This window comes from Carex rostrata, chromosome 24, assembly GCF_964058835.1.
Source record: "Carex rostrata chromosome 24, lpCarRost1.2, whole genome shotgun sequence".
Classification (NCBI taxonomy): domain Eukaryota; kingdom Viridiplantae; phylum Streptophyta; class Magnoliopsida; order Poales; family Cyperaceae; genus Carex; species Carex rostrata.
The window spans coordinates 2,885,340-2,901,038 of record NC_135941.1 but is presented as its reverse complement, the minus strand read 5'-3'; the positions used below and the strand labels follow the sequence as shown (position 1 = coordinate 2,901,038).

Sequence of the window (15,699 nt, the reverse complement as noted above, 5' to 3'; positions counted from 1 at the left end):
TTAATTTACATTATTCTACGTGAACTCCGATATTTAATTTAGGAGAGCTACTATGGATAATGATTTGTCGTTACTGGATAATGATTTAAACGTGTGGTACATGTAAGCTTGTGTCGTGCAAGTTAATGATTCGTCGCATGAATTGTCGCCATGAAATGTTTCCAGAGAGATGAGAAATTAAAATTAATTAAAATGTACATTAAATTTGAGTATATCTAACACGAGAATATGTATGCGAGTAAAACTGAGCCAGGTAATAAATGAAGCTCACGTTGTTTGTCTCTCGTTTTAAATATTACTGATCCCCTCCGTTACTGCCCCAATTAATGACCTCCCGAAATAAGTGCTCTATTTTTTTTTAACTGGATAAAATATTACAATGTATAGCATATAAGCATGCAGGGTTTATACTTTATATATACCATTATATAAATCTACCATGCGTATATAAATGTTGTTCTTCTGTGGAGTGTTGTACAGTCTACAGACCTACATGTGAACAATATCGATTCCTTAGATGTTTATTTGAAGAAGTTAATACTTGTTACAACGAATTTTCTTTTGTTTTTCTCGAAAATAGTTGCAATATATTTAGTTTTATTTTTAAAAAAAATACAAGGACCCCCTTATATAGTTATATATTTGTATTAGAATCTCAAACACTTCTTGTATTTAACATTTATACATACTTTTTTTTTTTTTTTTATATATATTAAGTAGTCCTTGCCATTAGTATTTCAACATTTATCAAGCATAAATCAATACTATTTAGCTTATACATATAGAATATATATGGCCATCAAATCATAATGATCCTGTCAAACTATTTAATTCTGCATTAGTCCTTAAAAAAATGAGATTTCACACGTGAAAGACGATAACAATTAAAGGTCAGCTTCACATGTCCGATACCACTTTTGTCATTTCAATCAATTCGTTGGTTTTGTTTTGGAAAAAAAAAATTAACATGAATGTGTGTGATTTTTTTTAAATAAAAGAAGGGACTATGTTTGAATATTTCACGTATTTTACTAAAATAAATGAATGAAAGTAAATAAAACTACCTATGAAATACAATGAATTATTTATTTAGTTTAAAAATGAAGTGGAATATTTGAGACTTGAATGCAAATACGGACGGATCCTTGACTCCTATTTCCCCTCGTACTTACAATAAGAGCAATAAAAGTATGTTATCTCGCGGTTTAGCAGAACAAACCAAACCCTTCTCCCTTGCAGGCCCGCACTACAGCATTGAGCTGGGCGTGTCGGCGTGTTAGCAAGCCAGGTCACAGAACCTCCAATTCCCATTGCCCTCTCCGAGCAAACATATATGTAACTGGTCGAAACTCGAAACTAGGTAGTAAAAACGACCCGGTACATGAAACGGCACAGTAGAAGAAACCGAGAAATTCTAAATTTAGATTATCCGGGAGGGATCTCGAAATTCTGGCGTTCAGGAATTAATAATTCTCAACGATTTACTGTGAGTCTGTGGGGGCGTCGTTATCTACTCGTGCTATTGGTATAGTATTTAGTTATGGTTCTTCGAAGGAATTTCACGTGTGCTTTTTAATATCTCAAATTACGTATACTTTTTTTTTTTCCTAAAATTCAAAATATATAAGCTATGAATTTACCTAATATATTAGTTTTTTCTGTTAAAACTCATTTTAAATTTATACAGTATTATTTTATTTTTATTAAAAAAATAAAAATATGTAGTATGTTTAGGAAAAATGTTCTATTTATCTTATGACTGATCAATTTTTGAAGATATATAATTTATTTTTTCTCTATTTGTAATAAATACACATAATATTTAGACATGGTTTGCGTGCGCATCACAAATAAGAAAATGAATCTACTCTTACAACCCTCTAAGTACAAGATCGGATATTTCTCTTAAACAAGCTATTTTTTATTATTTTTAATAAGAAAAAAATGAGTACTTTATAAAGTTAAAATGAGTTTAAAACTTTAAACATAAAAGTCAATAATTGATAAATTTGTGAGTTTTTGAAATTTAAAAGAGTAAATATGATATTATGAATTTTAGAGCAAAAAAAAATATGTAATTTCGATATTTTTGAGAGGTATACATGAAATTCCCCCCTTATTCTTATATGTAATCGTTAAACATGAACTAAAAATTGAATGATCAATTTTGCAACAAAGAATAAATATTAGTCACACAGAAAAAAACTACAACAGAAATAAGCGAACAATAAGCATAACAGAAAAAGATAAATATCAGTTGATATAATAAATCTACAATAGCATTAAACTGATCCGAATCAACTTGAGTTGGACTTATATTCGGGTTCGGATTTACTTTGAAAAACATGCGGTTGCTAATAAAGAAGTCTCCCACTTAAAGATGTTTTCAAAAATATTATAATGAGATGCGTTTTCTAGATAATATTAATAGTTTTTGCATTTCCAAAATAGTATTAATAACTTTTTCATTCCTGAGTAATTTATGTATGCATATTTTCTAAGTTTACATATTTTTTACGATATTTATGTTTGTATATTTTCTATGTTGCAATTAATGTTATAATATCTTCAATGCTACATGTAATACGTTAAATAAAGAGAAAATGATGTGATATGAAGGGTAGTTGAATCAAATATATTATGTTTCCAATTTTTTTCTAATTTTCTATTTGCTACTTAGCACGATAATTTGTTTCTAATTTCACTAAACTACTTCAAAACCTATCACTAACGGAGTTGAAAGTTAGAACCGAGTTTGCATCATAAACATAAAAATGTACAATAACATTTTGTCAATTATAATTTTTAATGACAATTAAAATTTAATTTAAGTAAGATAAAATAAATTATTCAAATTTTAAATCTAGTAGAAAGAATATTCAAATAAAAATACTTTAATAAACATGTTTTCAATTTTGCCAAAATACAATTAGACACTTCGGCAACAGTGAATACTTAATCTGGTCTAGCGGATTAAAATACCGTAATTCACCATTAAACCATCACTGGGAAGTCAGCACTCAGCCACTCACCACTGCCAAATAACAATTCTAACGTTTCTCCTCTCATCAGTCATCACTTCCCAGTCACGACTCACTGAAAGGATATCCTCTGCATTAACTCAAAAAGGAATCTTTTGAGTTAATGAATCTCAACCGTCGGATTTTAAACAGAGCCAATCTAGCCCCTGCTTATGATATAGGTGACCCTTTAATATTAGTGCGGATCTAGTGTGCACGAATCTTAAAACAGATCGGATGGTCAAGATTCATTAACTCAAAAGATTCCATTTAATGCAGAAGATACGAATTACGACTGACTGGACCTCCCTCTCGAATTCAAATCACCTGCGGTAACAGAAAATTTATTTTTAGATCTGAAGCATCCGATCCAGTTTCACACGAATTTAAAAGAATTGGACGGTCTGTATCTAAATTCAAATATTCTGTTACCTCAGCTCAGTGGATCAGGGCTCCCTCCCTCTGTAGCTTTAACTCGTTTTTTATTACTGAAACAGCTCCTTAATTTATTGCAACCTGCTGTTTGTATTGTATCTCGTGAATTAAATAATAATTTATTAATTAAGCAACCATCCATCGCTAAGCACTAATCCCCTCCGTACAAACGATCCTACTCAACCTCCTATTTAAAACATAGAGAGAGAGAGAGAGAGAGTCTCATCAAACCAAAGTGGAAACTCAATAAAATAACGGTGGCACCATTAAAAGAGCGCTAAGAAAGCGAAAACCACACTACTGCATTTGGTTCCTTCCATCTCACTTTTCAGCTGAGAGATCTAAAAGGGTTCATTTTCGTTGATCTGAGCTGGGAGTTAGTTGCTGTGCGACAGGATTAGATGCAATGCTGGTCTCTTGATTGAATTGGTTAGTGGAGTTTGCTTTATACAAAATTGCTTGATTTGGGAAAGGTTCTAATAATTCTATCCGATTTTTATGCTTTTTTTGGTCGTAAAAGACAAATAAAGGAACCGCTCTGAAAGGTGATTTTGATCTGTTGAAAAGCTGTAAGTGTGATTAGGTGGTTGTAGTAAGTTTTATTTCAATTAAATTACTCAATTGTTTTGATTTTTCTTCTATTCGATCTAGCTTCTTTAATAGAGTAATTTTTCAGTCAATTAATTGAAGTTATTTTAATTTGTTACAGAGGGGGGAATCTCTGCAGTCAACTCAAATGTAGATTGAATTAGGTTAATTTTGTTGAAGGGATCAGAAGAAGTTCATTGGTATCCGAAGCTGTTGCCTGGTAACAACTGTGATTTGGTATAATGGAATCACGAATGGACCATTACGAGATCATGGAGCAAATCGGCAGAGGTGCATTTGGAGCCGCTATACTAGTAAATCATAAGCTGGAGAAGAAGAAGTATGTATTTCTAGTAACCTGTTATCTTCAAACCTTCCTTACCCTTTTTAGTAATATTTGTCAGATAATTTATAAATTGAAGTTTCTTTGTGTACCTTATAATTTTTAATTTACTCAATTTAAAATTTGTGTGCGCTAATACGTCTTTACTAACCATTTTGTAAAATTTAATCTAGTAAATGCACGCTTTATTTTTTATGGTGGTTCTATAATCAAAGCAAACTATTTTGGAGCATACCTCTTCTTAATTAAATGTTCAAAATTAGTAAGGTCTTATTGAATATTTCTGTCAACCAGTGTAAGAAAATAGCTATATGGAAACTTAAGGTGCTTTGATTATAAAAACTTAATATTTGTCAGTAATTTATTAATTATAGTTTCATTGAATACCTTGTAATTTTCAAATTTACTCGATTTAAAAATTGTGCACACTAATATTTACTAACCATTTCAGAAAAAAATCATCTAGTAAATGCATGCTTTCTTTTTCATGGTGGTTTTATAATCAAAGCAAACTATTTTGGAGTGTACCTCTTTTTAATTAAATGTTATAATTACTTGGGTCTTATTGATTATTTGGTCAACCAGAGTAAGAAAATAGCTATATGGAAACTTTAGGTGTGACGTGGGTCTTCACAAAAGACATTACTATTTTCAATATATGATATTGTACTGTCCATCTCACTTGGATTACTTATGTAAATATTTCAGATATGTGTTAAAGAAAATCAGGTTAGCGAGACAGACTGAGCGTTGTCGTAAATCAGCCCATCAAGAAGTAAGCAGACTGTTTACTTCAGATTTTTTTTTTTTCTCAATTATATTTCTAAGTTTTCTTTATTTGATAAAACATGCTTATAGATGGCTTTAATTGCTCGATTGCAACATCCTTACATTGTCGAGTTCAAGGAGGCTTGGGTTGAGAAGGTTTTCATTTGTAACCCTTTTTATATGTTTCTTATTAATTTTTTATATGGCTATTTTCAAATTCTTTTCTATATTCTTTTTAGGGATGCAATGTTTGCATTGTCACAGGATACTGTGAAGGTGGAGATATGTGAGTTCTTCTTCCAAACTTTTGTAGTTGTATTTTTTAATGTGATTTGATTTTTAATCCAATTTGTTGCCACTTTTATACTGAAATTGTAGTTTTTTTTTTCTAAATAGGGCTGAATTGATGAAAAAACAAAATGGAACATACTTCCCGGAGGAGGTAAGTAACTAAATTGTCAATTATATAACAATTATCAACACATTTCAGTGACTATTGTTACTGACAATTTGGTAATTGATTTTAGAAATTGTTGAAATGGTTTGCACAATTGGTGTTGGCGGTTGAGTACTTGCATTCAAATTACGTTCTTCATCGTGATCTTAAGGTGCATACAGCAATAAATTTTATGTCGTCTCATATTGTATCAGAGCATGCTGATATACTTAATTAAGTAATTTGCTGTCAATTCTTTTTTGCAGTGTTCAAATATATTTCTTACCAAGGATCAAAATGTCCGGCTCGGTTAGTTTGTTTGCAAAAATATAACTTGAGATGTAGTTTGGTAATGACTCTATTGAGCCCATGAATTATATCAATTTTGAAGCTATATTTTTATTTTTTTAGGTGATTTTGGTCTTGCCAAGACTTTGCAGGCTGATGATCTGGCTTCTTCAGTAAGTATTTTCCTTTTTTTTTTTTTATCCTTCATACTAAAAAAATGCTCGATACAAGTGCATGGACTATATGACTTTGTTTTATCTGAGACGTGACTTCACCAGAATACCATTTGTTTTGATGTTGTATTGTTCCAAAACTATGTTTTCAGGATAATATGTATATCTCTCTGAGCTAATACTGTAATACTTGGATACCCAGATTCCTAATATCATAAAATATGAATACCATACCAGTCAGATCCTGTTTCAATTCCTGAGAAAGTTTTACTGGTAAAGTGGTTGCCCAAAGACGAAACAAAATAATGACATTAACTGGTTGGCAGGGTAACATGTAATGACAGTACAAGGATGGAAGTCACTGTTTAATTCTCTTCTTATGCTTGGTTAGGTTGTTGGTACTCCCAATTATATGTGCCCAGAATTGCTTGCTGACATTCCTTATGGATTTAAATCTGACATCTGGTCTCTTGGTAAGATTCATAATTATTATATTTAATTAATTTGAAAATTTTATCTTCATATTCAATTTGAGAAGTAATTTTCAAATACTTCTGTGTAATAACACTTTCAGGATGTTGCATGTACGAGATGGCAGCACATCGACCTGCATTTAAGGCCTTTGTAAGTCCTTCTATATGTAGTCACGTAGTATAGTTGGTACACAGGTCACAGGTGGGTTAGGTTGTATTTTATTGAGCTCGGTTCAATGTTGGATCATGTGTGTTTCTAAACGGTTTGCCTTATGTTACTATTCAACCAGATCTCATGTTTCTTCAGTCTTTATTGAGGTTTAAATGATGGTTGGATAGAGCAATAATTGTTATGGGTTTCAGGTGGGGTTGGATTTGGGTGTTAAAAAATATACCAATTTTGATGTTTTAGGTAAATTTTTCTTTGGGTTAGATTTGGTACGTTAGGCATAAGTTAATTTCAAGTTGTTTCAGATCACTTGCTTTTGGGTTGCATTGGGTTTTAGCCATGTTGATATTAGTTTTGTTAGACATAGATCAGGTCTAGTTTGGTTTCAGCATATTTCAACATATTTCAGTCAGGTCCCTTAAGGTTTATGTTATTGCAAGTTGAGGTTGACGTACATTCAATCAAATTATGAATGTAGAAATAATATCACCAGTGGATTAAAAATGCCTATGAACTTATGAACATGAGAATAATTGCTAGAGGTTATGTAAAATTTATTTGGTCTTTGTGGAATTCAGGATATGGCCGGATTAATAAGCAAAATAAATCGGTCCTCCATTGGTCCACTGCCTCCTTGCTACTCGTCTAACTTGTAAGCACACGTATATCTTGATATACAGCATCTATTATGGAAATTAGGAGACCATGTCAGTTGCTGGATGTCTTATCTTTCTGCACTCTAAAATTGTGATCTATTAGATACTTTCTCACAGACATGAAAAGAATGTAAATTCAACTCTCCTTTTTTATTCTTTTTATCCAGAAAAACATTTATCAGAAGCATGCTGAGAAAGAGTCCAGAGCACCGCCCAAGTGTAAGCTATTATTTCTGAGAAAAAAGCTATCTATTCCTTCTGTATATCTACTGTGAGTGAGGCTACGGTACTATGCATAGCGCATATTGGTCCGTACTATGGATCAATATCAGTACTTTCTAAGTCCAAACAATCAATCTGAACCGTTCAACGTGATCTTCATATGAAAATGTACCTGTGGATCAATTTTTACATTTTTTAGGATTTTTTTACTATTTTTTATCTCTTGATTTAAAGATTCCAGACCATTAAAAAATAGTGATTTTCTATCCATCTAAAAAATTAGTAAAAAAATTCTAAAAAATATAAAAAAATAGTCTGCAATTGCATTTTCATGTGGAAATCATGTTGAAAGGTTCGGATCGACTATTTGGACTTTGAAAATGTAAATATTGATCCGTTGTATGTACAAATCTGCACTATGCATAGTACTATAGCGTCCCTCTATCTACTGTGTCAAACTTGATGCTATTATTTCCATGCATACATAACATGTTCCTTTTTATCCACTGCTAACACAGGCATCGGAAATTTTGAAGAATCCATACCTCCTACCTTACGTAAATCAATACCGACATGTGCCTGATCTGTCACATTTTACTCATTCCCCATCTGACAGACCCAGACAAGTTTCCAAAAGCCGAGATAGAAGCATGTCAGAGAGTCAAGGTAGTAGTAGCCTCTCCAGTAGTGACAAGGACAGTAGTCTCAAGTCAACAGAGACTGACCCCTCTTTGACTGAACTAGAGTCAAAACAGCCCAAAACCATTAAAGGGATACTTGCAGCACTTAAAGAGGGGGGTAAGGTGAGAGAGAGCGCCTCTCCAGTTCGGGCTCGTATTGGAGTTACTACTCCTGGTGGTAAGAAACCTACCATGGAACTGTCTCCTGAGATGTCTAAGCCCTCCAGTTCGAGCTCGTCCAGTTCAAAATCTAATGAGGTTGCACCTGTGCCGGTACATGGATCAGTTAAGGGGAGTTCTGAGTCTACTACTATGAGACGGTTGCAAGCATCACCTAGCTTAAAGCATATGGTAAAAGTAGTGTTTTTTTAATTTTAAATTCTAATAAATTACATGTTCGGTCCATGTCATCCTTTATAAATGTCGGTTATTATATTAGTACTCTTTATAATAAAAACTGTAAAGAAGAGAACCACGAGGACTCAAATGAAAACCATATTTTATATAAGGAGATATTTTTTTTGTTATTTCAGGCACCTATAATAGAATCCTCCTCCAAAATCAAACCTACCCCTGATCCCGGGTTGCTATCTGAACCTGTTAAGCAAATCATAGATAATACTGCCACGACAAGGACAAAACCTGTAACATCCATTATACCTAAAAAACCCATTACCTCAAACCTAAAATTAGTCCCACCTGACACTCCTAAACCTGCTGCTACAGCCTCAAAGAGAGCTGCTCTAGGGGTGTCTATAGAGCGTGAGAAGAGCCCATATCGCCCGATCCGAAGCCCGACAAACCCGACAGGTTGCACTCCAAAACCCGATAACACCCCTCCAACCCAGCCTCATGTAATACAAAACAACACTCGTAAACCGGTTATGAAGAGGGTATTATCCCAGCTGTCCCCACCACCTATTTCTAAGGAGGAACCAAGTGAACCAAGTTCACCTGTTTGCTTGGATTCACCATCTGTTTATTCTAGACCTGATTCTCCTATGTTACAAGAACAAGATTTTGCAACTGAAATTCTACCTAGTTGTGAGCTCCAAAATGAGGATCTGCAAAAGAGCACCACCAGTTCCCTTCTAGAGCCTTCTTTTACAAACTCAGAACAAGAATTTATTTGCAAGGATGATGTATCTACTCCGCATTCACGGACTGGAGAGGACCAGTTCAAAGTCCGAGAGCTTCTTTCAACCATTACTGACATCCCTCAATTTGTATCTACAAAGGGGCAGGTGTCCAGTCAGACAATTGAGAAAAATACAGGCCAGCAGCATCTGGCCCCGCCTTTTGATGATGTCATTCATGTTATAAGGCACAGTAGCTTCCGTGTTGGGAGCGAACAGCAAACATCAGTTGTATCTACTGAGAATGTGGAGTTTGACGTGAGAAGTGTCTCGCCAGGTCTAAGAAATGGGTATGTCGAAACTGCTACCATGAAACCTACTGCATCAGAATCCAACCAAGCAGCTAAGGATGTAAAACCAGATCAAGTAGAATTGAGGCCTGACTTGTCAGAGGTCAGTGTGGGGCCTAAGGAAGTGTCAACCAGCCCATCTCATAAAGAAACCTTAGATGTCAATTCCTCTAGACAAAGAGCTGACGCACTAGAAGGCTTGTTGGAGCTATCAGCCGAGTTGCTACAACATAATAGATTGGAAGAATTAGCAGTTGTGTTAAAACCGTTTGGCAAAGATAAGGTGTCGCCGAGAGAGACAGCTATTTGGTTAGCAAAGAGTTTTAAAGGCATGATGAGTGAAGAGGCCAGTCGAAGTGCTGCATAAAAAATTACAGAGGTTTTCTTTTTTTTATATGGTTTGGGTCTCTGAAGTTTGGATTATGGATCATAATTTATGATCTTCATTATTGACCCTTTTTTTTTGGTGATTTCATATTCTTTCCGCTGTAAATTGAATCTGAATTCCCTTGAAAAAAAACAAACATAATAAATATGACTGCAATTTGTACCTAATTGACTATATTTAGGAAACATTGGTTAGGTTTAATGCTTTTATTTAATGTAATAATTTAGGTAAGCATTACTATTCTAGTGCAAGTGGACTACTAGTATTTGGATCTACTGGCAAGCAAAGCTGCAAGAGGACATGACATGCAGCTAACATCACAATACGAGTTGCTTAGGCCCTCTCTCTTCTTTATTTTGATTTATAACATCTATTTCTTTTCTCCCTTTACTATCATATGGTCCTTCATGCTCCTCTCCAAACAGTTGAGTTTCCTCTTCACAAAATAAAGTGATATGTCATTTTCCCCTTCTATTATAGATAATGATTTTGCTTTACCCAACTTTATATTGCGAATAATAGCGGTATTTAGTTTCCTGAACTTCAAAAATATGCTCTCGCTCTCTTTACCAATAGCAGTTTTTATCAGGGTCAGGGGATATCCAACTTCTTTTCTATCTTTCTATTTACCTTCCGGGTCCCTCAGATTTGTGAATATTCTTGGATTGTTATCGCAAAAACTAAAAAGGAGAAAAAAAGAGTTAAAAGATAAGGAAGAATATACTTGAATTGAGTTGTTTACAAGCTTCACTTTAAGTTGTCACCTTCAAATCCCTTTCTAACCTTGCCTTTTTTTTTTTTCTGGATTGGCCAGTAAAAACAACACTGATTAGTACAGATAAAATTCTCAGAAAATGACCCCAAAATTTCTGACACCTCTTATTTTCTAAAAATAAGATTTCTACTTTGTGTAACATTGTTCAAGTTTCTAATTATCACGAACAAAATATATCAGAAATTTAGTCTTATTTCTGAAGCGGTTAGGTTCAGTGCACGTCACTTTTCAAATAATAAGTATTAGGGTCATCATGTATGGTATAGAGATGGAGTTTATCAGATATGACAAGTCAAATTTGTTTATTTAAATATTGAAATAAGGGAACGTTTTTCCAGAGCTTTGTGGATCATGGGTCCCACTTGTTTACATCAATGGAGATGAGTAGATCATTAATTGTTCTTTGGTCACCACGAAGTTGTTAGCTATTTTCTTAATTTAATATGAGAAAATGAAACGGAAAAATGATGCATATTTTGACAGCCGATATCTTTAATAGGGCACTATTTTTATTTGGTGAATACCGATCACTTTCCAATCGAGAGGGGACATATTAACAATAATATTTATCTGATAACTAAGATAATTAGTCAAGTCAACAAAATCAAGATAATAAAATTATAGATATTTACCTAAATAGATTGCATATCAAATTTTGTGGAATTTAGTGGAACTGTTAGTTGGCAATCAAATGGCCATGAAAACTAAACTGTTAAAATTTTCGAATCAATCAATAATGAACGATCAAATAATTTTCAAATTATACCAAATTTTGTTCATAACTTATCTAAAATATATAGAAGATACTATAATATTTTTTATTTTTTTTTATACTATTTGGATCAATTCCTCATAGTTGTAAACAGGGGTGGCAACGAACCGAATCAAACCGAACTTATCTTAGGTTTGAGTTTGGTTTGAATTAATTTCGAACCGAACCTGGTTTGATTCGTTTCGAATCGAACCCATTTCGAATCGAATTAATTGCGAACTACACATTTTTCGAATCGAACCCGAATCGAATCACGAACTAAATTGTTTTTTAGCGGTCCTAGTTATACTGGTAGTTTATACATTAATTTTTTCTCGCGGGACAATTCACATGGCTTCCTTTTACCGGTATGAACTATGAAATGAGTGTTTTTAAGTTGAAAAATTATTCATGAAAAAATACATCAGAGACGGCTTTCCTGGTATGAACTATGAGAGACGACCGAAGAGAGAGGAGAGACAGTCATCTAGGCCAGAGAGAGGAGTGACAGCCGGAGAGACAGCTAGTTGTCGAGAGCGTCGGCTAGATTTTAGAGCTAGAGGGAGAGTGAGTTAGGAAGAGGTGGAGAGAGAACTAGGTTATTAAGATTTGAGAGCGATGGAGTGTCGGCTAAGTTAAATTATGACTCTCTATCTTGGATTTTAATTTCATCAGGTAAATGGACGGCCGATGTTATTATGAGATTCGAACCATAAAAATGATCGAACCCATTTCGATCGAACCATGCTAGGTTTGGGTTTGGTTTGAATTAATTCCGAACCGAACCTGGTTTGGTTCGTTTCAATTCGAACCCATTTCGAATCGAATTAAACTCGAATCAAACCCGAATCGAATCACGAACCTCGAATTTTTTTGCCAGCCCTAGTTGTAAATATAACTCTCTTTTTTTTTCCTGATATTACGTAATTTTTACACATTACATGTCTCATGATCAGTTTGCATATTCGAGTATATGATCTTTTTCTCAGCCCCGCAAAATTAAAAAGAAAATAATGACCATATTGTTTTTCTTAATTCTTTCTTTCTTTTGTTAGATTCTACTTAAAAAGAAAACAAAAAGAAAAAAAAATTAAAACTTTATTTGTCAAAATGTCAAAGTAACCTGGGACTAGAATGTTTTGATCTCTAGCTTTAAGGTGCAATGTGATTCACAGAAGTCACATATAACTTTCTGGTGTGGGTCCCACTGATTGAAGACCATAGGAGAGCACCATGTTTGACGTAGACCTCCATTAAATCCCTTGCCTTTCACTCTGATATTTTTTCATGATTACTAATTAAACATAACACGCGTCCGATCATGCAAGATAATTATACTTGTTTAATTAATTTGTTTCACAATTCAAACAATATGTTATTTCTTGTATATGTTGTTGATTATTTTAAAACAATAGGGGTTATTTCTTGCTTGCTCATGGATAGTTAGTTAACAATATGGTCCGATCTAGTATTATCTAGTTTTATCTGATAATTCCAGTTACCGAATCCAGAACTTAATAACAATAATTAATTAAGATCTTGCTTAAGTTCAACATATATAGTCATGGACTCAACTGTCACCATCTTTTGCATAATTTACATTGCATCCCTAGAAACACACAAATTTATTCCAAATTTTGTGACCTCTCAGCTTATAATTTTGATATATATATATATATATATATATATATATAGGACACAACCACAACTTATGTACCACTGATTGATCTGAAGGGTGCATAAAATATATTGGCGACTTTGTCAAGGTCTCCTCACAAAATTATGCACCCAAAGAGAAAGAGGTCATACATGTAAAGAAAGCTTTCTTCATATCTCTCATTTCCATCTCTCATTCAAACTAGCACACAAACAGTACCAAAAACCATGTCGGCTAAAGATTGCGGTAACCACGGAGGATACTGGGGGGAGCGCAAGTTCTGGCGCCGCCTCTGCGGTTGTATACTTTTCCTAATAATCATTGTGGGGCTTGCAGTTCTTCTCGTATGGCTTATTCTTCGCCCGACAAAACCGACTTTCAGTCTACAATCCTTCTCTGTCCTCAATCTAACAGTGTCTAACTCTGATCAGAGTTATAATTATACAGTTGTGACTGCTACACTTCAACTCACTCTCTATGCCCGTAACCCTAATTCGCACGTCGGAGTTTACTATGATCGTCTCCACACGTTTGCTTCCTATAGGTACTCTAAACTATTTCTGTCCTATTTTATCCAATCTAGTTAGAAACAAAATAGCTTGAAAGATCTAGAACTTGCTATTTATTTTTTCATTCTAGCAAAACTTTTTTGATTAGAAACAGAGTCAGTAAAAATGTCATTGACTTAGATGATATAATTATTTCTTTATTATATATATGCCAATAATAGATACATCTTATATAATTTTGAACAATAGCTCTCATAGATTTCATAGTTCACAATATGGGACCATTGAATTATTGTCATAATAATCTAAAAAGTAGGCTTACAGGGAAATGCTACAAATAAATTAGTTAAAGAATTTTAATTACAAGTTGGTTTTTACTGTGCAGCAATCAACAAATTACTGCTTCAACAACCCTTCCTGCACCATACTTGCCCTCAGGTGACTCGGTCATATGGGCTCCTTACATTTCGACACCTACTGGCGGCGTATTTCTTGCACCTTCGCTCGGCAACTCATTGGCTCAGGATCAGGCAGCAGGCATCTTGCTCTTACACGTGGAGGTAACGGGAAGGCTTAGGTGGAAAGTCGGTACATGGGTCTCTGGCGGTTACCACCTCGATGTATCTTGTCCCGCGTATTTATCTAGTGACAGTAATGGTGGCGGTTTCCATTTCCGGGAAATCGCCGGGTGTACTGTTGATATTTGATACACTGAAACTAGGGTATTAAATAAGGGGAAAATCATAAAGTATATTTCTTTCTTCTGCTGTCATGAGGGACATAAATGTAATTTTGGGAGTACAGCCGTGTTCAAGTGTATTACTATGAAAACGATATATTTCTCATTGATTGCTCTTAAACAATCCTTTAGCCCTAAAAAGTGTATTGCCTTTTCCTGAAATCAAATCATCAGTAGACCACCGTCACATTTGAAAAACCCAGTAAACGCAACCAAGTTAGCCAACAAAGAGCTGTAAAGTTCGTATTAATTATAAATGGTTTAACGTTCGTGCACTTCAATGTAACATTCGTACATACTTTTTTTTTCAAAGAAAAATTAGACCTCTAAAATCAAATTTGCTCTTTGGAAGTAATGATAGTAGAAGTTTGCATTGCTGTACCAACAAAAAAAAAGATAAATATAAAATTATGATAAAATTGTAGAATATGTGACGACCAAAAAAGAAAAGTTGAAATGACACCATGAATCAGAGAGGTAGAAAATGACACACAGACACACTGAAAATGAAATTTACCAACTTGCCCCTATCTTAATTGCTTGGCAATTACTCCATTGACTAACCTTTGTTGAAACTTACCCTCCTATTAATCTAGGTAATAATTTTCTTCTTCTTCGTCTGCTCTTTTTAATTTTACTGCATTGAGATTAATTAAGAAACCCACAATCGTCTATGAATCAAATCAGGTATTCCAAGCCTCTGGTTCCAATTCGTACTAAGCTCAATATAATGTAGCTTAGTAAGGCCTTTTAAGCCCAAAAATAATAGTATTACTTTCTTTTCTTCTATTATATTTATGATGTTGGTTTTTCTTAATTGAAACAGGCCTGAAATAAGCCCAATAACATCCTGGAGTGGTTACACTATTAATATAGCCTAGTAAGGCCTTTCGGCCCAATAAAAATAGTACTAGTTTCTTTTCTTCAATTTTATTGGACGATGTACTTTTGATTATATCAACCCTCTCCGTGAAAAAAAAGACGTAATTAATTTTGATTTCCAACGCGACACGAAAAACCTCGTCCTCGTCAGTTATAGATATATACCATTTAAAGCAATAAATTATATCCAAGCAAAACACTTGGTGCGTTAATACAGGATAAATGGTCAATTCTTTCGTCCAACATTTCAAACCAAGACTTTTGTTTCCTCAATTCCCCGCCTCGGTTTCAAAAAAGGAAGCTATACGCGTGTAGGCTCTA

The 15,699-nt window shown here is 33.9% G+C and overlaps 2 protein-coding genes across 5 annotated transcripts; both read left to right on the top strand.

Moving 5' to 3' along the window:
- Positions 1-3,674: 3,674 nt before the first annotated feature.
- NEK6 (serine/threonine-protein kinase NEK5) lies at positions 3,675-10,232 on the top strand. 4 transcript variants are annotated; one of them, XM_078325995.1, is made up of 16 exons: positions 3,675-3,884; positions 3,976-4,047; positions 4,167-4,383; positions 5,095-5,161; positions 5,245-5,310; positions 5,394-5,440; positions 5,551-5,596; positions 5,682-5,762; positions 5,857-5,899; positions 6,002-6,051; positions 6,443-6,524; positions 6,626-6,675; positions 7,272-7,345; positions 7,517-7,568; positions 8,090-8,602; positions 8,785-10,232. In XM_078325995.1, exons 3-16 carry the CDS (start codon positions 4,286-4,288, stop codon positions 10,042-10,044), a joined length of 2,529 nt encoding a protein of 842 aa, XP_078182121.1. In that variant the 5' UTR covers positions 3,675-3,884; positions 3,976-4,047; positions 4,167-4,285; the 3' UTR covers positions 10,045-10,232. The 4 variants fall into 4 exon arrangements, with proteins under 4 accessions (XP_078182121.1, XP_078182118.1, XP_078182119.1 ...); XM_078325992.1 differs by having other exon boundaries at positions 3,675-4,024; XM_078325993.1 differs by having other exon boundaries at positions 3,675-4,047.
- Positions 10,233-13,276: 3,044 nt separating this feature from the next.
- Positions 13,277-14,617, top strand: LOC144575760 (NDR1/HIN1-like protein 12). Its single transcript, XM_078325996.1, has 2 exons — positions 13,277-13,792; positions 14,143-14,617. Exons 1-2 carry the CDS (start codon positions 13,476-13,478, stop codon positions 14,462-14,464), a joined length of 639 nt encoding a protein of 212 aa, XP_078182122.1. The 5' UTR covers positions 13,277-13,475; the 3' UTR covers positions 14,465-14,617.
- Positions 14,618-15,699: the final 1,082 nt, after the last annotated feature.